The following is a 24161-nucleotide window of genomic DNA, read 5'->3' as shown; positions in this document are numbered from 1 at the left end:
TTATATTTTATTCGTAATCGGCAATACATAGCATACTCTACCACAAGTGTGTATAGCTAAAACAATCGCGAACACGTGGATCGATTTTTCTATCCTCGATATCAACATTTCCTAGATTATACGACCCTTTTAAGTGTTATATATGTCTTGACACCGTTGGTTGACGTAAACACATCATGGACCTACCTACATTCATTGAGTTTAGATCATCAAACCATTTCTGGTATTGTTTTCCGTGACTCGTGAAGAAATTGAAAACTAACTATCGCAGGAGTTTAGCTTTCACTACCAATCCAGAAGTCCGGTTCGCTATGGCGTTCTTTAATTTACTCAATAAGGTGGAATACGCCTGCGTTTGTGGTTTGCTGAATCCTCTAACTAAGTTGTACTTCTGCCGACACTGCATGAAGCTGCGTTGTGGGTTCTGTGTTTGCCACGAAGTAGATTCCCATTTTTGCTCGAACTGTCTGGAGAACATCCCTTCGTCGGAGGCCAAGATTCGCAGAAATCGTTGCAATACCTGCTTCAACTGTCCCAGTTGCCAGCATACGTTGTCGGTGCGGGCCTCGACAGCTACCGTGCCGCTGACCGGTGGTGGCGAAGGGAAGGAATCGCCGTCGCCAGCCGCAGAGGAGAGCGGCAACAATAAGGGTGCAACGAAAGCGGAACCGGCCTCAGAGTCAGCAACACCGTCTAATACGCCTAGTGGCAAACAAGTGACGAAGAAAATGTACTATCTAGCATGCCTTACATGCCGCTGGAACTCTCGGGACGTTGGCATTCCGGACCAAGGTGTGGCAACTGGTCAGTGGCCAGAGCCGGAGTATCCGAATGCGACGCGTTTTGCGTTGCTACTAGAGCACTACCAATCGATAGTACTGCACGATAAGCAGGAGCGCCAGGAACTTTGGCGCCGTAAGACACCAAGGCAGAGCAAGTTTCCCAGCTTGACTGACCGTACCGGCCTGACGGTGTCTATGATCCGCCGGCAGCTGGGTTGGAGCGATGTGAAGGTGCAACTTAAAACGACACCAACTCCGATCAAGGAATCTGTCGCCAGCGACGAGGTGGAAGAACTGCCGGCCGAGCTGTTTAGCACAACGGTGAACCTGAAAACCGTTACCACACTACAGCAGCGGCTGGCGCAACCCGCCAAGCAGTCGACCTCGGTCAACCAGCTCTATCCGCAGCACAAGCTGCTCTCGATAAAACGCTCTCTGCGTTGTCGACAGTGCGACCACAACGTGATTAAATCGGAGTACAATCCGGCGTCTATCAAGTATCGCATCGCGCTGTTTGCTGCTTACCACGTTCCGGACGTGCGTCTGGTGCGTTGCGATCCGCTACGCGTGGGAGGACCGGAAGCAGCATTGCTTCTTCGCATCACCAACCCAACCATCAACGAAATGACGATCACCATCATGGATCTACCAACGGAGGAGGAAGAGAAGCTAATACTGGAGGAGCTGAAGGCGTCCATCGAGAGTGCTACGGCTAGTGTTTCCTCTATGACACTGTCCGTTCCGGGCCTGGGGAAACAGGGATCGCTGCTGGAGGAACCCCGAATGATTGAACGCTCGGTAAACGGAATCCTCAAGCTGCCAGATAGCAGCTTCACGGTCAACCAGCGCGATGATTCTATCGAGTTTGATGAGGTTGTGCAAGTGCACCAGGACGAGCCCAAGTTCATCGTATGGCGCAAGGCAAACCACGTCGCCATTCAGCTTGGGGTACAACCGAAATCGAACGTGCCGACCGGTGAAGACATCGTGGTCGGCTTTTCACTCCAGTACACCTACGTCAACACGGTCGGGGATAAGAGCGTCTCTGCATCGAAGGAACAGAAACGTCAGGCGTTAACAACGCGTATTTATCTCAATCTCGGCAAGCTGCTGCCATCTGGAACGGATTGAGCAACGTTAACCGATGTTTAATTATTTTCTCCTTCTTTCACAGTCCATCATTTATTAAAATTATGATCATAACCATTATTAAATTTAACGGATGCCCAAATGTAATCGAGTTGTATTTAACCAAACTGTAGGGTTTAAGCATTTATTTATGTGTGTACCGCATCTATGCAAAAGAGCACCCAGCACTTTAATTTTTTGTAATATCACCGAGAGTAGATAGGAAACGAGAATTTGGAATGTGAATTATTAGAATTTTAGTTGGAGCAAGCGAAGTCATCATATGGTAACAAAAACACTTGAGGCTAGCTCCACTAGAAATTATGATCCCCATATGGTATCGAGGGTTTAATTTGTTTGGAATCGGATACATTCGGTTGTTCCTGATTATTTCATCGATATTTATCTGCCAGGTCGTTCGGTTCAAAGCTGTAGGTTTTCCATCGGCTTCGTTTGAAGCAGCTATGGTATTACGCTCAGTCGTACTGAAGGTTAGGCCGGTTCGGGAACTAATTCTTTATTAACACTTTCTTGTTAGGGAATGAATAAAATTTATCTCCAAAAAAATCGTATAAAATGTTCCCCGAACTTGCGGGTTATTGTTATCAAAAAGTAAAATTTGCTTGCAGCTGTAATGAAACATATAATAAAATATTCGGAAACTAAACAGCACAAACTAGTTGAGTTTATTTTTATCATCTTCCGCTTAAAACGATTCATAAATAATTGCAATCTACCTGCAATCATCGAATCGCCTAAATTTAAAATTACAAATCCGGCCGCATTTTGTGTTCGTTTCTTGTGGTTATAAAATGGAGTTCGTAAACTGGTTATAAAATGGAATGTTAAAAAAGCTTATAGGACCAGTGCAGGCTTGTTCAGAACATGAGACCAGTAATATCACCCAGTAATGTATCAAGAAATGGGCTAAATTTCAAAGCTGTACTGGAGAGGAAACTATTACTTAATAAATATTTTAGGTCACGTATGTGAGCTGTGAAAATGCAGGAAGCGCTATATAGTAATAGTAGCTGCAGTATTGATTTATTTTAGAAAAACGGTTTATTATTATTACGTTCAAATGTGGGCAGAGCTTGGAGTTAATTTTTTGTATAAAATATTTAAATTATATAATATATAATATTTAAAAAAAACACTAGGTTGAGCAGTTCTGAAACCATTTCTGCGATATTAGTATCATGCAGCGAAAGAGATGCGCCAGACTTCGGCAAGCTGGAAATGGCTAAGGCAAATGACTCCGGACGATCGGTAGGCTCTCTTATGATCCCTTGATGGTTAGAAGAGATATAGTGGCTTAAACTAAGGTGGAAGCATGGTTCAGAATTTTTAGCCACTTCTTGTATACGTAAGAGAAGTCTTTCAGCCTTTTCAAGCATTCATTTATTAACGATCAACGTAAATCATCGTTACAACTCAAAATACCAGTTTTATTACTCAAACCGTTTGGCGTAAAGATCTTTGTTTACGATCAAAATATATTATATTTTATCGAAGCTTTGCTAACCGTGTCTAAGATCGACCCGCTAAATGTAGAAGGCGCGCAACATCGTGGGCCCGTTTTGAGCTGCCAACAGTGCGTCGGAAGTCTATTGCGATGAATTGAATAGATCTTCCGAAACCGGATGTTTTTTTTTCAAGGATTTTGGGATTTTCCGGATTCAGATAAAACAAGCTTGAAAACACGTTGACTAGATACTAACTAATATTTAATACCGTTAGTATATCGCTTTAGACAGTGATGACTTTAACGCAACGCGAACTGACGCTATGGCGCTGATGATCATACTATTCATGAACATTTTTTTAAGATCGACGGGCATTCAGTTATATATTAACTCATATATTAACTCATAAATATATATCAACTTAGGGACATGTGTCCAACCCGGATTGATCGAATAGAAATAATTTCTTAAAGTTGACTAATAGAAATAACGGTTTCAAGCGTATCATCAGAATATTCCGCTTATTTGAAAATATTACTATTTAAAATTGAAATTTTCATAGGAAAAATCGTTTCAGTTTTAAAAAGAGTTTCTTATTTAAACAAGTACTTTTTGGGGAAATTAATGGTTGAAAGTGTGAAGCATGATGAGGTTAAATAGTAAAATTAAGCTATGCTATCTATTCAACAAATATTATTGGAGAACATTGATTTTATTTACAAAAATCGATAAATCCACAAAAGGCTTATTGATGATACTACATTTAATGCACTAACAAGGTAATAAATATATAAAAAGAATAAAAATTATACTTATTTAAAAGTAAATGTAGAAGTGGGGAAAAGAGAAATGTAGAAAAATATGTTGTCCACTCACATGACATTGAAAAGCAACATTGCGGAAGCAACGTGGGATATCGTAGAAGAGTTTATTTCGCTGGATTCCCTTTAGTCTATGTGCGATTAAAAACATGTTCGCCTACTAAACGAAGCACTCGTCCTCGAGCTTTTGCTCTTCGCTTTTGGGACGTGAATAAACGAAACCGACAAATAGAGCAAACCGAACGTAACATAACGATGTAACCGAGGCTGTCTCCTCCGAGCGCGGTGATCCTTCTCATGTCTGCCGGTACGTCGTGAAACCTTTCACGTAAGCACAATGTCACGGCACCGTGTGGCCCAACATAGCATGTATCGGTGTTTTTTTCTTTTTCGCCCATGATTGATCTGCCCCAGAAGTGGAAGTCCTTGCGATCAGAGTGGTTAGCGTTTTGGGGTGTTTTTATGTCATACTTTTTTCTTCGGGTACCAGTAGGATAACGATGGATTTTGTTACCGTTCAAGTTCAGCCTGGAGTGAATCGGGCACGCCACACACACCGCGGTTGCCGCAGCATCTCAAGCTCTACCGCTCCAGAGCTTTTTAAACCGCGTCAAGTATTCAACCCAGAAATGGTGGGTTTTTCGTTTTGTATGGGAATGACAACGCAGCGCGTTGTCAAAAAATTTGGATCGAGCACTTTTTTGAACGCCAGAAATGCCTTCAATTTAAAAAAAAGGGACGTTACAATTATTGATATGAAGTTAATTATTCAATAAACGATACCATGTTATTGTTTATTGTTCGTGTTAAGATGGTTTTCATTATTCGCGATATTTTTAGTTGTTTATTATTCCAAAATTCCATGTGAATAATAAATGTTTCTTAATTTGATTTTACTTTCCCGTGTTGACAATGGTGAAAAGGATGGAAGGAATACTTCTAGAAACTATTTAACTCCATCGATGTGTTTTCTTGTTTGGGGGTACTTTAACATCCGCGCTGGGTGCCGGTTCCTCCCGCCTTTCCCATTCCATGTCTCTCACCGCAGAGACCGCTTTCTCTCCTCAAGGCTTCTGTAAACTTTTCACCATGCACTGTCCAAGCGTTTTCGTTGGCCAGGCTCAGTCGGTGGCCCCTGGCCCTACGGGCCTTGCTCATACCCCCTGTGACATCCACACTTGCAACCTGATGGAGATCAGCGAGGGTGTTTGGTGTGGTGCCTAATAACGGGCACTTGCTGTATGCTGACGATGTAAAATTATTCCTTCCCATATCCTCTCCTTCCGACTTCATACTCCTTCAAGAATCCCTCAACCGCTTTGCACATTTAATTGTTGTGTTATATCCTTCAGTCGATCCGCTGGGGTGACCCACGACTACTATATTGGTAGGGTAGCTTTGTCGCGGGTGTCGGCTATCAAGGACCTTGGGGTGTGGCTGGATGTCACCTTGTCCTTCTGCTGGCAGGCTTATATCTCGCCTAGCGTCGGAGGTGCGGGACCCGCGCTGCTTGCTGGCGCTTTACTGTTGTTGGGTCAGACGGATGCTCGCGTATGCTTCCGTGGTATGGACCCTGACAGGTGTCATTGCCGTGGGACGGTTAGGAGGGGTGCAGAGACGCTTCACGCGTCTGGCGGTGAGGCGTCTTCTCGGCAGCAATGCCTCCTCCCTCCCGCCTTACGAGTCGCGGTGTCAATTGTTGGGGCTATCCTCGATTCAGACTCGCCACCGGAACACTCAAGCTACTTTCATCGCCCAACTTCTCCTGCACTCCACTGACGATCCAAAACTCCTGTCCCATATTCCTCTCTATGTCCCTTCCTATATCCTTCTGGAAAGGTCACCTTTCCTTATTCCCACCAGCCGTACACATTTCTCCCAGAATGATCCATTTTGTCTGCGCCATGTATTCCTTCAATAGCTCTAGCCACCTGTTTGACTACAACGTCTCCATCCCTTCCTTTCGTTCACGTCTTATCAATATAAAAACCATTATCAGTAAACGTTGTAGAATGTCTTCATAGAATGGAAAATATAACGTCGCATATATAAGTGTAAATTTATAACGACCTAATACAGTTTCGCTATCATTGAAACGAGAATATTAGAACACCCGTTTAGTTGTCCGTTATAGTTAACGTTGAATATTTGAATTGTTTTGAAAAGACAAATCAGAGCTTTCGGTAGAACGGGACATCTTTGAGATAGAGCGAGAGGTTTCGCGGCTACGCAAAACGCGCTAGGATCAAGCAAATCGAGTAGTTTCTGCGTTGTCAAATTTGACAACGCGCTGCGGAACGCGGTCTGTGTGGCAGCGGCAAATGGTTTCGATTCTTGGTAGAAAAGGTCGATAGATGAACGATATACAACACCACTTTGCCACTGGCCGAAGGTCAGGATCGTTCATTTCTTTCTGCCGGCACTGCGAGGTGCACCGCCTGGCCAGCTATCAGACAAATGGATCAAAACAAAGATAGGCGTCACCCCTAGACACCATCTTGTATGGGCCTAGAAAGGTTGTTGGGAATTCCCCGGTTGGATTTTATTTTTCTTGGCATTTCTTTTCCCCTTAAATGTTATGATTTTACTTCCGCCTTGATGTCGCGCCTTTTCTCTGCCATTCTTCAGCGAACCCACAGTTGTATCCGCAGCAAAGAATTCAGCGTCAACTTCTTCGAGTTACTTGGCAGCAAAATCTCGTATCTGAAACCGTTAAAACGTGTTGTACAGTAAAGACGAATGGGCCATTTCGAAGGTATATTGTCCACAGCGCTCCACCCCGGATCAAGTCGTCTTCAAGCAGTTCAAAGCCGGTCAACGACCAGGCAAGAAAACGGAACATCAGCTCAAGGATGCACAGGCAGCTTCCTCAAGGAAAAATTCGTCTTCGCAACTCTGCGCGAAGTGGGAGATGCGTAATACTTGAACTTGAAAACACCGAAATGCTTTAGCACGACCTGAAACCTGTCGAACGGTGGGGCAAACAAAACATGACTCAACCGCATCAACAGGCGGCCGGATCCTCGTGGTCGTGGTATGTAATGTCACCTGCCGTCGATCGCCATGTCTCCACAGACTCCTTCTTGCGCCATCGGCGAAGGGTTTGTTCATGTGAGAAGAAAAAACCCCCGCCCTATCGGGAGGGGATCGCGGTTTATGCTGGCGAAGCCCGGGTAACATAAAAACCATTATTTGACTATCGGCGCGAGCCAGTCGATCATTTGCCTTCGGATAGGACACATCTCTGTTGAACAGCTTCCTTGTGCGTCTGTAGTATTGTCTACTATTGCGTAAAGGCCTTAGCCGAGCGGTGCTTCGTAGAGTTAGCAATATTTGGGTGTGTGATATCTTGAAAGACGATCTTGCGGGATGAAACTATTCGTCGTGCTGTTTGCGCTGCTGGCGGCGGCAGTTGCGGCTCCTGTCGCACAATTTGGGTTTGGATTCCCCGGCCTAGGAGGAGGTATTTATCGTCAGCCCAATTCGATAATGGGAGTTACAGTAAAAGTGCTAGTGCCTAGTGTATAGTAGTGTACTAGTGGTGTATTCTGGCAAATTTAAGAGTAGTGCATCTCTCACGGGTTTAGGGGAAACACTAGCAGATAAAAGTGGGGTGTTTGTGTAGCACAAACTGTTGCGGCATTGGTTATCCAGAATTGTTATTCCTTTACACTAACGAAATAGATAAGTGCTTGTAGTGATTGGTGAATCTATACTTACACATTTTCTTTCCTTCTTTCCGATACTTTCGTTTGATTTGGTGTTCCTCCACGATCGTTGTCATATTGTGGTTATGATCCACGTGTTGCACTGAATTACACACAGCCAAAGCATACCGGAAAGGTTTGTTCCTGTCCTTTCTACGATTGAAAATCATTTCAGTTGACAAGCATTTCTAATTTCACCAACTTTATTTCCTTTCAAACCATCTCCCAACGGAACGATTTTACCATTGTGGGGAATACCGATGCTTTTGCCACGCTGTGGCGGAGTTCTTCACAATTGCTTGTTTGATCGAACGGTTGATACGCCTGACTGCTTGAAACAACAAAACCTTCCGGATGCACTTCGCGAATATATACTACAACGGACACACACATGATGATGTACCCACACACATACACATACAAACACACACGTACACATCTATTTGCACACCTAACAGCATTACGCAGAGGTATGATAGTGTTTGCAGATCCTAAAATTGTTCTGAACAGTTTTTAATCCCAAACAGATTGAATCAAAAAAAACACCCATGCTGAAATTAGGGAAGTGTTTTGCAGCTATAATATTAATTTTATTTTGTTTTAGTCAAGGTTGAGTGAATTATTTTAAAATTAATTGAATTAGCTGACATTGTACTTTTGAGAAATTTTTAAACACCGGAATACTCGGACGGTCAATTTTCTAGTTTACTAAAACGGATGAGTATTTAATTGAATTTTTTTATTAGCCAAGAGCACCTACTTATTCAGAGAAATGATTAATAGGGTTGGATGCAACGTTAGTCTAGATAAAGCCAAATAACTTCAAGGAAAAAATCGTGTCTTTTAAGATGACAAACCACCGACCACCTCGACGGCGTGGGTTCGAATCCCAACCGAGACCGGACCCTCCCCTGTACGAGAGGACTGACTATCCACGTACAACAGGGAAACAAGTCTCGTAAGCCCTTAACGGGCAGGCATGACCTAGAGGTCGTTACGCTAAGAAGAAGAAGATGACAAAGTTATACGTTATAAAGTGAAAACTGAAATTTATCGCACCTGCGTTTTAGAGGATAGTAAAACATGTGAAGTTTTCTGGAGTTCAGAGGAGTGTTCTAGGGTTAAGTAAAAAGTTTCGAATATTTGTATATATACTTTGCATTATTAAAGCTCTCGCTTTTCTACATATTTGCATAAATACTCCTCTATTTACTTTCATCTTTCTTAAATGCTAACATAAACATGTCGTTTACAGACTGGTAAAAACCACATAAAAACAATTTACCAATCTACTCATGATGTTGATTTACGTTTGTAAAATGCAAATAGTTTGTTTTTTCAACACTTGTTCAAAAACATTTGAGCTGGAATTCCATGCTTCTCATTTTGGAAAAAATCCCCGCTTTAGAAATTCTTACCTGTAGGCAAATACCACCCTTCTGTCAACAGAAAACTGGCGCGAGATTGTCTCCGAACAATGAAGAGTGTGTAAAAGAAAAAACACGTTTTTTGCTGATCAGAACACAGCTTTCAATGTTTGAGCTAAAGCCGAACATCTTTGAGGTTATCTTGACATCTTTAGTACGGAATTTCGCGAACAGTTTTGTTTGCATTTCCAGTGGCACCACGTTCTGAGAGCTTATGGGAGTTTTATGACTAAATCTTGGTTTCATAAAAACATTCCTAGATTTATATATTGTTGGGCAGCAAGGCTTAGAAAACATTTAATGCAATGAATTTTATAGAAATGTATATGAATAGTATTATCAAAATAGAAAATTCAATCAATACGAACAACTGTTTCAAATTGTAACATTTGCTTTTCATTTCAATTCATTTGTTCAGTATTTATCTGGCATGAAAAGCTCTGACAACCAAGCTATAATTAATGCTTTGTTATATAACCATTAAAGATAATATTATTTTAAATTACTATATATATAACTTTTTTTGGGGGGGTCGGCGACAGCCGAGCGGTAGCACCGGTTAGAAAATCGGCTCATGAGCGCCGGTGCTCACCACCTCGACGGCGTGGGTTTGAGTCCCACCCGAGACCGGACCCTCCCCTGTACGAGAGGATTACAAAGGAATGAAGGGTTGAGGAGTGAAAGCATACAATATTGAACAGGAAATTATTACGGTTCTATTTTCAGCAGTAAAAGTAAAAAAGTAAAGTAAAAAAATGGATTGATCTTTCAGCATGGGTGTATTAAATAAAAATTGGATTGAACTGTAGATCTATCCCTTACCTCCTTCCAAGACTAATCTTAGCTTGCTTGACCCTTTTGGTTTACGGTCGGGATCACTTCTAGGCTTCATTCCGGTAGCGGTTGCGGTACCCGTAGCAGTGGCACCGATCGGTGTAGCCCCGGTTGGAATCGTATCTCCGATCGAATACGCAGCGCCAGGTAATGGGCTCGGCCATAGTAGCGAGCTGGTTTCGGTTTGAGCAAGCGCAGACTTCCAGTAGTATTCTCTCTGGAGAGAAGTCTTTTTCGACCAATCTATTTATCATAGCTGTTTCCCTTTTTACTTCCGTGAAAATCACAACTCTTCTTACGGACAAAAGGGTACCATCATCACCCGCGGTACTATCCGCATCACGGACCGCATCACGCACCGTACTATGGTGGTGGACCAGTGGGTGGAGGTGGCTTCTCCGGCAGTCAGGCGAATGCGCAATCGGCATCGTTCAACATCGGTCTCGGCGGCATCTCGGGCTCGTTCAGTAATTCGAACGCAAACTCGTTCGGAGGTGGTCACGGAGGTGGTTTCGGAGGAGGTTCGGGTGCGCAGGCATCCGCACAGTCTGGCTCGTTCGGTGGCGGTCTTGGAGGATTCGGAGGATCGGCATCGAGTGCACAGGCATCGGCCAATTCGTTCGGAGGTGGCGGTGGACTTTTCCCGTAAGGAAATCAGCTATTTCGTGGTATCGCTCGTTCCTTCACTAAAATGCTCTATCAATTTTAATCTCTTGTTACAGGTTCTTCTAAGTGTGGAAACATGCCTCTCTGTAAATAAGGACATAGCCGAATCCAAATCGTTACGATTATGGCCAACATGAAATGACACAACGCCATCACACATATATCTCTTTTCAAGCAGTTTTTGTTGCCGACCGTCTCACTCATCCAGTGTAATATGTTGTAAAGTTTTTTATTATTATTTATGAATAAAACATTTATTGTACACAAAAGAAAAAAAATCTACGGACGCATTCCAAACGAGTTCGTCAGTTACATATTTTGGTGGGAAAATGAGGTCGACTTTATCCGTCCTTGGAATAGGGCCTACGCTTGGTTGAAACGAAAGACTTGGTCCAACGTTGACCCGCGTCGAGCGACGAACCCTTATTGATTTTGTCTTTCAATCCAGCCGCGCTCTACAGAGGTGAGATGTTTCATTCAAGGATTTTGGTTTCGTTTCTACACATGTTTGTGACGTTGACAAGCTGGCATTAGTTCACACCTCGCAGCAAGGTTGTGTCTTGTGCTCTCGTCTTGTGAAAAATGGTATCATGTTATCACCACAATTGTAAACGAGATTCTTCGCCAACAGCCATTGATTGCCTTGAGCGACCGTTGTTGTGAAGAGTATAGTGTTAGTTACAGTTATTCATCAGTTCGTTTGTTGCCCAAATAAAAACGGAAACTGAATTTTCTTAGTTATAGAAATTCTATTTGTTTATTTATGAGTCGGCCATTTTATGTTTTTCCAAATAGGTAATTGTAGCAAAAATTGCAAACTATATAGAATAATTATTTAAATTAAAAACCTGAAAATATTTAAAACTATATTTGAACAGTTTTTTTGACGTGTTTAACTGATTCAGATCTCTCTAAATTTTGTTTCACCTTTCAAAACAGTAACCCTTTGCCGAAAGTTTTTTTTAATATATGTCAAGGCCAAATTCTTGTATCCAGCAAAAAAATACTTATAAAAGGAATTTATTAGAGCAAAATTAAGAGTTGAATGAATTTTAGGGGCGCCTGGAGGGATGTAGTCATGATGTTCTGTTGGGGTTGTTGTGGTGTCGGAATCGGGATAATTAACACTTTGACGGCCGCACAATTCACAATGACACAATCCCTCCATATCTGGCCGCCCTGTTTGATCATTCTTTTTTTTTAATCTTTATTAGAATTTACGTACGAAATTTGTTTACTTTCCATTTGATATTTGTTTACATCCAGTAGTCTGTGGTGCGTGTCAGGAGAGAGCGTTGACAGCACACTAAAATAATGTGATCGGATGCAAACTGAAACGGAGCCATTACATCTATAGATGTACCCGGCCGGCAGAGTGTTAAGATCTTCTGTCCGGTTTGCTGAGGTTTCTGTTTTGGCTTAACATTGAAATTGATGATGTTCATCGTTATTCGAGCATTCTCTGAGCAGGAGCCTGGGTCCTGGGTCAGAAATCTATTTCCTCGTGTTTAACCGTCACCCGTTCAAGCAAAGTTACCTACGTCAACGTTTAACCGGACTACCCGGGTAGTCCATACATTTTGTATGGGAGATTCCGTTTTCCTGTACTTCGAATAATTATTACGACGTAAAAAGTGTAAATACAATGTAGTTAAAATACATGATTTGTAAAAATTAAATCTCAGATATCGATTGCTTATAATATAGTTAATGCAATAAATGTACTGAAGAAATATAATGTGACCTTTAAACCAATTTTTAACAACATTAAACGGGTCAGCTAGTAAGTTTCTTCTTCTTCTTGGCGTAACGACCTCTTGGTCATGCCTGTCCGTTGTACGTGGATAGTCAGTCCTCTCGTACAGGGGAGGGTCCGGTCTCGGTTGGGATTCGAACCCACGCCGTTGAGGTGGTGAGTCCCTGCGCTCATGGGCCGATTTTCTAACCGGCACTTCCGCTCGGCTGTCGCGGACCCCCCTAGCTAGTAATTGTATACAATTTGAATAACATTTACTACAGTGCATTCGTTCCCACATAATCCTATTCATTATAAGAATGTTTTAATATTTGCCGCCACAAAAGATTATGAATCGATGCGGTTCACTATTCAAAATGATGGACTTAATGATGCTTGATTGCAAACTTAACCGAGGAATCTTGCCTCTCTTTCCTCTACTTTCATTTGAACTCAACATCTCCTCATAGGACGGATTGTATCCGGAATTGCCGCGAACTCTTATCCTAAAATTAAAATGTTATAAACATACATTTGGGCACATACATCAAAAATGCCCTTTGTGGGGTGCAATGTATATTTCGAATAATTTTGGTTACAGTAGTACTTACGCTTTTGCTTTTTGAAGTTTCAATTGATACGCAGCATCAAAAGATTTTAATTATAATTCTCAGTTATTTGCAAAAACATACTCAAAAATATTAAATCAAATTTGTTTGTATACTTCAAACCGAACCAACTCGCATTTAGAAAAGAAGGAAATTTTGCCTACCATAAAGGAAAAAAGTATAACTTTTGGGAGAGTTATAAAATAATGTGGTATTTATTTCGAGAAAAATATATTATACGTTCTAGCTATGGAGTTTCTCATGGCAAAATAGCACTATGCAAATGGTTCTACGAATGCCTATTCCATTCGTTTGAGTTTCATAAGCATCGTGCAGAAGAAGATTTCACCATTTAAAAAAATCTATATTCGCAAAACGAATCTATTTACATTCATATACCTGCCATGATTGCGATCAGATAAACGAATGCTAACGTGTGCAGCAACAAGTTCTCCCTAGAAAAGTCCGTTCCGTTGGCATAATCGTTAAAAAGGCAACACAAGGGGGAAGGATTCGGTTCGCACAAAAAAGGAAGAAGAGTTTTTATTGAGACAGCCACACATTCGCGCTTCGTCATCGACGCACGTACAATCTTTGCGTCGTTGTTGGGAGAAGCGCGGGCACCTAAGAATAAATTAAACCAACACACTCGTAAGGTTTGACCAAGATCGGCAATGACGGAAAGCACTAGTATTTCGTGCGCAGTTTCGCCGGCCGGCTGTTGCGTGCCTGCAGCTGCTGTTGCTGCTGGGCAATGACGGATCGTCGTCGTTCCTCCGGGACGGAAGCTGGGCTACCGTAGGCGGTGGCGTGGCTGGTCGCCGAACCTCCCTTGCCGGTGCTGTAACTGTTGGCAATCGCGATGGCACCCCCGTTGGTGCTACCGAACGTTACCGGAAACATCGGACCAGCGTTGGCCGGTGCAGGGCGGTTTCCACTGCCTCCACGGCGCGTTCCGAAGCTCGTCTCATCGGCCTGATCGTCTTGATCGTCCTCGGTGGAGGCCGAATCCAGCTGCACGGTAACTTTCTTCTTGCGTTTGTCGGAGACGGACGGTTGGGGCACCACCGGGGCAACCGGGGCTGGCGGAGCGAATCCACCGAAGGTGTCATCTTGCGGGGCACTCTCATCCTCGCTCGGGAAGTCCAACTCGCTGGTGGCGGTCGATTCCGGTTCTAGCAGACCGCCTTCGTCAGCTTCCGGGATTTCGTTCTCCGGCGCCAGCGCTTCGGCCGGGTAGGCATCTGCGAACGACTGCACCGATGGAAAGACGGGATCTGCGGGCCGGCAGTCGGCTGTTAATTGGTAACGGTAGAGAAAATCGAAGCGTCCAGACACCGGGGATGGCAATGGGCGGTTGGGGCATCTCGGGAGAATATGTGGGTTCTTACCTTTCAGGAGCTGCGTTCCGGTGGCCACATTGTCTCCGGCGGCAAACGCTGCCACGCCGCTTGAAGCCGATCGGCGGTAGTTACGCAATCGCTGATTCTGGAACATCGCGTGCTGATACATGGCGCTCTGTTGTAGCTGCGGAAAGGCCATCATCGGGTAGGCGCTACGGTAGTACATGAACGCTGTTGGCCCAGTTACCCAGAAAATGAAAGAATGGAGGGAATGAGTGAGCGAAAACATCGTATAAACCATAGACCAAGTTGCTTTCATCCCAAAAAATGGAATCGGGACATTTTCCCACGAAGAGCCTGTATTTTAACGTACCATTCTGAGGATAAGGATATGGGTAGGCCGCACAGAACGCCACTCCACAGAGCACAGCGAACACAACGAAAGGTTTGCACATGGCGCCTGAATGTCTACACTTGGTAACTTCACTGAACGAAAGAAGGCACAACAGGATTTCGTGTTTCTCGACTTTCTAATACGTCTCGTACGCACTGGTATCACTCGGCGGCTTTTAATCACCTTCCTAGTGTTCGTTTCAAATGTTCGTGTTATCGGTTTTAGGCAACGGTACGGCGTGGCACAGTGATTGCAAGCAAGCAGACAGAAAATCCGGGAAGAGCTGTATCTCGTGGCCACCGAACTGATCTCCTGCAACCGACTGATAACCATCACTCCCGGGATCAGTGCCTTTTATACTGGCCGAATCCCGATCTCGGTGAACTCGGTGGCCCTCGTTGGTATTCATACCGTAGGTACGGTATTATTGCCTTCCTTCGCCGATCGCTTCCCTCCTTTCCTTCGTTCCATCGGGCCATCGGACGCAATGCAGAATGTCTTCATTTCGTATGTACGGCTATTGATTTTATTAGATTTTAGAATAAATTTAAACAGAAGCTGCCAAAGTCTGTGCACGTGTGTTTGTGTGTGTATGTGTGCATATGTGTAAATGTACCTGTTAAGAAGAAGAGAGAAAATGTCGTGTGGACTTGGGCAAGAACGAGCAAGACGATGAGAACGTTGTGTGAGTAGGTTATCGTGAAAAGTGCACAAGTATGGCGCAGGAAAATGGAGACAGACTAGCGCCGACGTAGCGCCAAAGTAAGGTTAGATATCTGCGGTACTGCAGGGACGTGCTAGCGGGCTCCAGAGGCCTACAGTAGTGGCCTACACTGCACAAATGTCAACCCGAGCCGATGGGCTCCCGATGTTTTTAGTGCACCTCGACGATTATGGGAGAAAATTGGCTCAACCAGCTCATTGTGGATGGCAGTCTCGTAGCGTACCGATATTGATATGATGAAGATATTTCATTGTATTTTATCGCTGGGTCCCCGCGGGACTCAAGTTATTTCGGACGGCCAAAATGGATGTCAATCATTTCGTGACATCTGTTCGACTGCCAGCAGCTGTTGGATGAAGGGACGACGTACCATTCGCGGGCTGATTGTTCTCGCATGGATCGATCGGTTCTGCCGAGGGTTCGACCGATTGAATCCGGATACGCATTCCGGTAAGCAGCGGCATTGTATGATAATTTTGGCAAAATGGCCTCATATGGATAGCACCGCTCGCTAGCCCACGGAAGAGCGTTCTAGGACCGTTACGGGTTGGATAGGGTTGGGCTCGGTGGAGGATTGTGTCACCGTTGACTTAATTGCTTCATTGAAAGAAGATTCATGAAGTGACAGGCAAAATTAACTAAAAAAAAGAGACAGTTCTTACTTTGCATGACGACCGGATTTGGAGGTAGTGCCTTGGTCGAACTGAGGTGGCGCATAGACACTTTTGGCCAGAAAACATCTAGGAGCCGACAGGTGGTGGGAAAATAACCGACAACTGTCCTGCAGGGTGCCCGCTCATTCTAAAATGCTGTACATGGAAGAATCGTAAAATTTATACTACAATTTATGCGATTTTATTGCATTTCGCTTCCACCCGCCGCTGGTCGTTTTTTCGGAGCCTTTAGTACTCTGGAGCCTGGAGCACGGATTGTGCGATCATCAAACAATGCCGCACGATAGCCGGAGGTGTAGAATACAGAACAGGCGTGCCTGAAGGAATAAAAATCTGGCGGAACTTCGGAGCACGGCATCCGCTTAGGTAGTCCGAAAGCAAAAGCGATCAATGGAGACGAAAATGATCGTCATATCGTGAAGATGCGCTACGAGTTCGCGCGGTGCAAAAAAAGTAGTCCATGGGAAAAAGTGTTTTACATTCGCCATTAATCTTTGGCATTATAATTTTACTGGCTAGTTTTGCGTATGCGAAACACGGCACTCGCCGTGCATAAAGTAAGCGTGCCGCATGGGATGCGCTACAGTTAGAATCACCGGAAAGCTGCCGTACCGAACATCAGTTTCTTTGCTTCGATTTCCTGGTTGATGTAGATCGCATCAGCCAATAAAGCAATCAGACATCGACAGGAGGGATACCGTTAGAGTTATGGCTGACATACCGAGGATTGTTCTGGTGTTCAATGAGACACTTGCAAAGTAAACTATGCTGTGTAACTATGTGTATAGTATAGAACAAGCAGGATGCTACATTTTCCTTTAGATTAAACCCGTTAAGAATCATTCGCTAGTCATCTATGAAAAGGTTATTATTACTTTCTTGTTCATGTTTGACTAAATAATTGATTGTTAAAGGTACGGTAATGAATTTAAAAAACATACTGTTTCCACGGTTTAAAAATTTCGCTTCTACCAATAAAACAAAAAAAAAGATAAAACAACAGCAAGACAACGGATTATTATAAACGGCTTAACTTCTTCATTAACTTTTTGAGCAAATGCTACTTGCACTTGTTAAACACTATTTTATGAATTCATGCAAATACCACGATATATTACTAACCATACTTTAGCTAATTTTAATTTGTGGCTTTCCAGTAACTTTTAGCAACATTTTGGCTATGTATACGAAAGGAACAGAAAGGTTTTAAAACAAGTTTAAAATTGACCCTCTGAAGATTTTATTTTGCCAAATTAGTATTTTTAATTTATAAGTTAGTTGCAAAGTTTATAAAAATAAAAAATAATGTTTTGAATGTTAAAGTAAGTAAAAAAATCTGACTATCGACGTACTCAAAGGGAAACAGTCTTGTAAGTTCTTCTTGTTGCAGGCATGACCAACAAGGTCGTTACGCCAGGTTTGAAAATGGAAAAGGTTCATTTTATGTTTAGTGTATGATACGATACAATGCATAACGTAAAGAACTAAGGAGTTTTAACAACAACATTTTTTTTTTTGCCCCGTATGTGAGGAGGGACAATGGAGGAGCCGCTATAACGACGAAGGAGCCAATAAAGCCGGGATACGGAATTGGACCAGCGTGGCGAGCGACCGTGAGCGGTTTCGGATGGAGCTTCGTCAGGCCAAGACCGCTCAGCGGTTGTAGCGCCACATAAGTAAGTAAGGAAGTATGATACGATAAAATGCATAACGTAAAGAACTAAGGAGTTTTAACAACATCAACCAAATTCTAAAAAGCTATTTCATTTTTGTTTCGCTTTTTCTACACATTCCTACTCAATTTGGGTCGTGTGACCAAATCATAACACTTAACTTCGTGTCCTGGAGCCATTACATTAACCATAATCTAATTGGTATGGATCGGAGTATTTGATCGGTGCTAACCAACCTAGTTGTAGTCTTGGGACCAAAAGTTGGTGGTGGATGGCTCATGAATTTTTTTTAGTTTTCTGTAGTGCTCAATGTTTCCTGGAACTGTGAACCTTACTGTTAAACTTACTCACGGATGTCAAGCTTAACAAGTGTTGGGGTCCGCAAAATATACTGGCGGCCAGACATGATCTAAAAAACTACTCCAATAAAATATTCACCGCCTTGAGAACGATACCCATCCGGGAGGCATGTCGTTGATCGATGCATATTTCAATATTCTGACGCAAACGCACACGCACTTGGGTAGCCGGTAATAAAAATGACCTGCTGATTGATGAATGCTAGCGAATAAATTATGCTTCTACCCGACGCGGTCCCTTCGGGCGTTGCGATCGCTCAAATACTCCCAACCGTAAGCGAACGACGCATCGCAAGTGTCGGCAGTCTCGCCAATGTGTCCCGGCGATGAATCACTGATCAATGAATCACACCGCCAGACGCCAACGGTGAAAGGGAGATGGACTCTGGGCCGCAGCCCTAAGAGACGTCACTGGGCGTACGCAGAACTTGAGCTTGCCATGAATGCGACACGATTGGATTCGATTTGCGGGTGTTTCACTTGGATATTGCCCCGGGAGGCACATAGCGTTCTGAATGGGCCGGTACTTCATAGTCCAGCCCTCGTCAGATAGGCAACCCGAACCGTGGAGTCGTTCGATTATGCTAATAAACCATCACCCAGCTGGTCCCAAGATCGTCTCCAAGAGTCTCCGTTTCGGGGACATGAGGGGGGAACTTCTGGACGCAAGTCCGGCTCGCGATACGCTTGTAGAATACCAATGGAACGCTATCAAAGACACACATTATGCCATCCTGGGGTGACGATGAGACGCCAGTAATTCGCGCATAATTTGAGGGATTTAAGAAATTCAACAACAAACGAAAGATCAAGCTCATGGGTGGGTAACATTATCACAAATGGCGCCATGCCTAAGATAGCGGATATGATCAATAAAAAATAGGATAGTCGAAAAGTAGAGCAAGAGAGTGTCATTACCAAATCGACACAATTTTACATTGTTGTGGGTCCTTTGTTTTCTTGTGTGTTTGGCACATTTCTTGCCATTAAATAAATTGAGCAGTGAAAAAACTGTCCAAATTTAGTTCAAAACTTGTTACCTATAGTTACAAGTAGATATCAACAGACAATGTATGAATCCAGTAAATAAACTGCACCGAAAAAACTTATTGTGGGCTCTAATAACTTATTTTATGAAGAAATTTTACAATAAAAAAATTAAATTTAAAACAAAAGATTATTCGAGGTACAAAAATTGGGTAAGTTTGAAGTGAATATGTAATTAAACAAGTTGCTAAGAAAACCATGTAATAAAAAAATCTTGGAAAAAATATTCCTTTGCGACAGAACGGTTTTGTTACGAATATATTACAAAATAGAGTTTAAAATTTTAGTCAAATCCACGTGTTAATTTGACATTCTAAGTGTTATATTAAGAAAAGGATCCGTTGAAATATTCGCCACTATACAATTAGTATTTGCATGGTTGAAGTACCATATGGTCAAAAAACCAAGACACATTAGATACAGAATGGTAAGATTGAGTTTTATTTTCCATTGGAAATCTCAACAATTAGTTTTTGTTCGACGTTTTAAGACAATCAGAATTCGGACAGGGGAGAACTTTATTCCTTTCGTTTACGAGAAACTGAGGGAGCTGCCCTGCGATACGCTAGGCTGTCCGTTGGCGACAGAGAATCCACCGGTATACGAAAGGCTGACGTCCTTGTTGCCCGGCAGTTTGTACGTTTGGCTACCAGACTGTCCAGCAGAGCCCTGCGAAGAAAACGAGAGATTTGAACGAACAAACAAAATGAGAAGGATGGATAACCATTAGCGAATGTCAAGTACTTACCGAGAATCCACCCGGACCGGCAGAAAATCCTTGCGAGGCGGAATTGGCAGCGGATGCACCGAAGCCGCCACCCGGTCCCTGGTTGTAGAAGGATTGCGCTCCAGCGTTTGCGGCACTGGCACCGAATCCGTCCGGTCCGTAATACTGTCCGAAGGCGTTGGCATTCGCGTTCGAGCTGGATGCTCCGAAGCCACTGCAAAAGGGATTAGCGAAAAGACCCAATGATCGTAAGTGAACTATTCGATGATCTTTATCAAGCCGAACGATGGGGTTTGGTCTGTGAACAAACACGAAGAAATGTTTGTCCGTTGTACAAAGGTGTGCAAAACCGTTACAGTTGTAGAGATGATAATGTTTCTTGTTTAACTTAATACATTTTACGTTATTTGTTTGTAAAGTGGTTTTATCATGCGGAAATTTAAAGTACATTCGGGCTGATCATCCGATTGCACGAGCAATAGAATAGAATTAGAGCGTTTAAGACGACATCCTTTAAATGCAAAGTTGGAGTGTTTGTTGTCATTTATATCCTCTTTTTACACTATCGCCTGATGTGTTTGGAGATATCTTTGGAGTGAATCTCAATCACGGCGTCAAATGCTTTGTTATTTGCCTCCCATCGCTTGTCCGGCAGTGTAGCGTGTGCACACGATCCGTAGCATCTAAACGATCGTTAAGCTGCCCGACACCGCTAGAATACACAATCCTCCACTTCCAGAGCCCACCCGATGCTCAAGGTCAGCTTCACCAACCGAACCGCGGCGCTGGAAGTGGCTACCAAACGGCCATTAATCTCCTAAATACTCACCCAAACTGGCGTTTCTGGCGCACCAGCAGCGCTTCCTGTGGCACCAACAGATCGATTACGCTGCGCACGTTTCGTCGCACCGCCGGGTTTGCCTTCCGCACGTGCAGGGACGATTCGACCAGGACCTCGTAGCCGTTGCTGGCCCGATCCCGGACGGCAGCATCTGTGTAGAACGGATAAGGCAAACATGAGAATAACCACGGAGCCAAGTTTGATTAATTGTTTGTAGTAACATTGATACTTCAGATGGGCGCGTGGTACTTCCTTATACAAGGATTACCCAAGCAAGAGATAAAAATAACCATTAATAGGTTGTGCAGTTCACGGAAACTACAAGCAAGTCGTTAAGATCGTTGGATGTTGGATGCTGTGGTATGAAACTGGAAGCTTCAATTGTAGGAAGTTGTTTTTTTTATTATGATCGTTCTATTTTGAAGGACTTTAATGATTTTAATATAGTTCTTTACCGTTGTCTTGAAGTAGTTTACCAGTGGACAGCTTGAAAGCACAAAAACAAATAAATTTTCAATAAGATGACGCCATTTGTTTGCATTATGCTGAAGTAACCATACCCCCGAAGATACTTGTGCAATCAACCAAGAAACGTATGATCTACGTTTGAACGTACGCAACTAATACATTTGTAATTTAAAAGAAAGTACGCTTAATAAGCGTTTCTCTCAAATGTTCTAATTCTTTTTTCCTTTTTATTGCTCTGATTTTTCTTCTTTGTTAATAACCATTTCGGTGCACACAATCAACCCCCTTTTCGAACCGATATTCAAATGGAACAAAGTAATCCAGATCCCCTTGAGACTTGCGTTCGAAAATTGACCAAATTTAATTAAAATAAACCAGTTCCTGTTTCATCGTCACAACCCTCGTCTCATTGGAATTCTTGTTTTGTCTTTGCTCTCGAGCGCCCGAAGGTGTTGATGATTTGGTGGATCGGCCACATTTAATTTTGCCACATAACGAAACCAGTCATTCCGGTTTCCGCAACATCCGACAAAACGTTTCAGAAACCCGGCCGGTTGGACGCGACGCTTTTGAATTCGAGTTCGGCGAAAAGGTCATCACAAGGCAAAGTGACCTTAGACGTTATTAGCATTTGAGCTTTTCATTTTGTAGATCCGTCGAAGTGTCTGCTCAAAAATCGGCGTTTACTGATACAACGTTCAAATTGCAGCGTAGATTATAATGGACAAACATTAGAAATTATTGATGAAACTTATGACAACGCTCGATACGAGTTGAAAGAATAATAATATTATTGATCCCATAATTTTATTAAGCTAAGCTTTGTATATTCAGGCAAACCGTCTTTGAACCAACCGATAATTCTACTGAAGTTAAAAAAATGTTCATTTATGGTTTATGTTTCATTATTTTAACTAATATTCTGTTACACTTAGGAATTCATTTCAGCACTACGTTTGATTATTACTTTTAATAACTAATATTTTGTATTTTTAAATTTTTCTTTGATTATTGTTCGATTCTTAAAATGTATCAATTATCTCTGGGTAGCAACATGTTGGCAATCGGTCTACTTACCACGCTCATTTTGACCCAATGCGCCGATCACCAGCGCCGACAGTACAACCAAGCCAACAAATCTGTTCATCTTCAGTTGAGGATATAACTACTTCTTTATACACTCGATGCCACCTACTTATCTCACTGTGGATGTCACTGTCAAGTTCGGGAACCACGACCGGTCACAACGAAGGCTCGGAACGGTCTGATACGTTCGATTCATCCGGCACGTCCGAGGTCACTTTTGAGCTGAACAATGACGTCGGCTCCGTGATGCTGCGGGCTATGGAAGCGTTATTCTCCGTTGGTCGTCAAGTTCGGCGATGTTTTTCGATCGTACATGAGTCGATCTTCACAGTTTGGAATCTCTTGACAGGGTGGAGGAGAGTCGTTCATCTGATAATCTTTGTGCTCTCTCTTCATCCGACATCCGACGTTCGTTCAGGGGATTTATTATTTTTTACATTCCCGTCCGATTGTTTATTTTGAGCGTTATCACCAAGGAAAAGATTATTGATAATGCACTAAAAAAGAAGACAGTAAGATTTTAGATAGAAACAAAAATGAGGAAATAACCACTGTTATACAGTCCAATTGATGCAGTTGGTGGTGGGGAGACCATATTTCGAACTGAACCAATTAGCTGTTCCGGTCGGTTTAAATATTCCTCCTGGTTCTCGTCAGAATAGCAACTTAGCAGCTGAAAAGGTATAGTACTATTATATGCTGTCAACAAAATCATGCGTGCATGATAATCGCTGAAATTCGATGGCCTTTCGGAATAAACACAACTGTTGACCGTAGCGTAATACAGCGCCAGGATGACAAATAGGCAGACAGACAGACAGACAAGCCAGTTTGTAATGTAGCCGCGCAGGCTGGCATCGAATGGTAGACCCGATAGACGAATGACGAATATCCATTTGCTGCCGATGGAACCCGATGAGGGAGTGTTTTATTTGTTATGCTAGTCAACGGATTTGTCACTATTCGATCTTATCGCGAACGACTTCAAGCAGCTCGCAACAGCTTACCGGAGTTTCCGACTCGGTTTGCAGAAAAAAATATAAACAAAACGAAAACAAACGCAGCGCAATAGGAACGATCGAGCTAGGGACGGGGAAATCCCAACAGAAACTTACAAATACAACTACTATAGCGTAAACCGATCGTGCACCATGAATGTTGTCTGGTGTTGGACGTCGGATAAAAACTGGTTTCTTTGCATATATGTACCACATTAGTTGGGGCAGAATGTGCATTCTTTTACGATCCACAACATTATAGGGTCGGCGGTTTGAAGGGGAGAAAATTTGCTTTGTTAATTAATTGGACTTTGGGTAAACCAGGTACAGGGAATCATCTTAAATTCTTCGAAAAACAGATCAGGAAAATCAAAAGCAATCTTGTAAAATAAAACTTCGTCAATTTAGAAAACCTGCCATGCAGCGTTTGATTTCAAAAGGAATAATATGTGAGCACCAGGAAAAAGTTTGTAATTACGTATTCGAAAAAACGAGTCCAACCAATCAGAAAAGCAGAGTTGAAACAGTTTGAGAGAAAGTATTATACTTCCATTTTGGCCGTCGTTTCATAGCATACAATTAGTGCGTTGCGAAAAAGTGCGATTTCGAAAAAAAACTGAAACTGGTTTCTCATCTTATATAACGCATGTTTT

General features: G+C 42.9%; 4 protein-coding genes across 4 annotated transcripts; 2 read left to right on the top strand and 2 right to left on the bottom strand.

Moving 5' to 3' along the window:
• The first annotated feature begins 210 nt into the window (after positions 1 to 210).
• On the top strand, positions 211 to 2579 carry LOC131265507 (dynactin subunit 4). The gene has a single exon (XM_058267781.1). It carries the CDS (start codon positions 312 to 314, stop codon positions 1911 to 1913), a length of 1602 nt encoding a protein of 533 aa, XP_058123764.1. The 5' UTR covers positions 211 to 311; the 3' UTR covers positions 1914 to 2579.
• A 4987-nt stretch (positions 2580 to 7566) lies between these two features.
• LOC131264651 (uncharacterized) lies at positions 7567 to 10897 on the top strand. Its single transcript, XM_058266920.1, has 4 exons — positions 7567 to 7660; positions 10217 to 10312; positions 10474 to 10810; positions 10888 to 10897. Exons 1-4 carry the CDS (start codon positions 7567 to 7569, stop codon positions 10895 to 10897), a joined length of 537 nt encoding a protein of 178 aa, XP_058122903.1.
• A 2964-nt stretch (positions 10898 to 13861) lies between these two features.
• Positions 13862 to 14972, bottom strand: LOC131264650 (uncharacterized). The gene is made up of 3 exons (XM_058266919.1): positions 14891 to 14972; positions 14566 to 14748; positions 13862 to 14469 (listed from the first exon to the last, which is right to left on the bottom strand). Exons 1-3 carry the CDS (start codon positions 14970 to 14972, stop codon positions 13862 to 13864), a joined length of 873 nt encoding a protein of 290 aa, XP_058122902.1.
• A 4947-nt stretch (positions 14973 to 19919) lies between these two features.
• LOC131265511 (uncharacterized) lies at positions 19920 to 22571 on the bottom strand. The gene is made up of 4 exons (XM_058267785.1): positions 22502 to 22571; positions 20945 to 21107; positions 20137 to 20329; positions 19920 to 20057 (listed from the first exon to the last, which is right to left on the bottom strand). The coding sequence occupies exons 1-4, from the start codon at positions 22569 to 22571 to the stop codon at positions 19920 to 19922; spliced, it is 564 nt and encodes a 187-aa protein (XP_058123768.1).
• Positions 22572 to 24161: the final 1590 nt, after the last annotated feature.

This window comes from Anopheles coustani, chromosome 2 (genome assembly GCF_943734705.1).
Source record: "Anopheles coustani chromosome 2, idAnoCousDA_361_x.2, whole genome shotgun sequence".
In the NCBI taxonomy this organism is placed as follows: domain Eukaryota; kingdom Metazoa; phylum Arthropoda; class Insecta; order Diptera; family Culicidae; genus Anopheles; species Anopheles coustani.
Note: the sequence above shows the minus strand (reverse complement) of the source record. Positions and strands in the feature narration are given on the sequence as shown.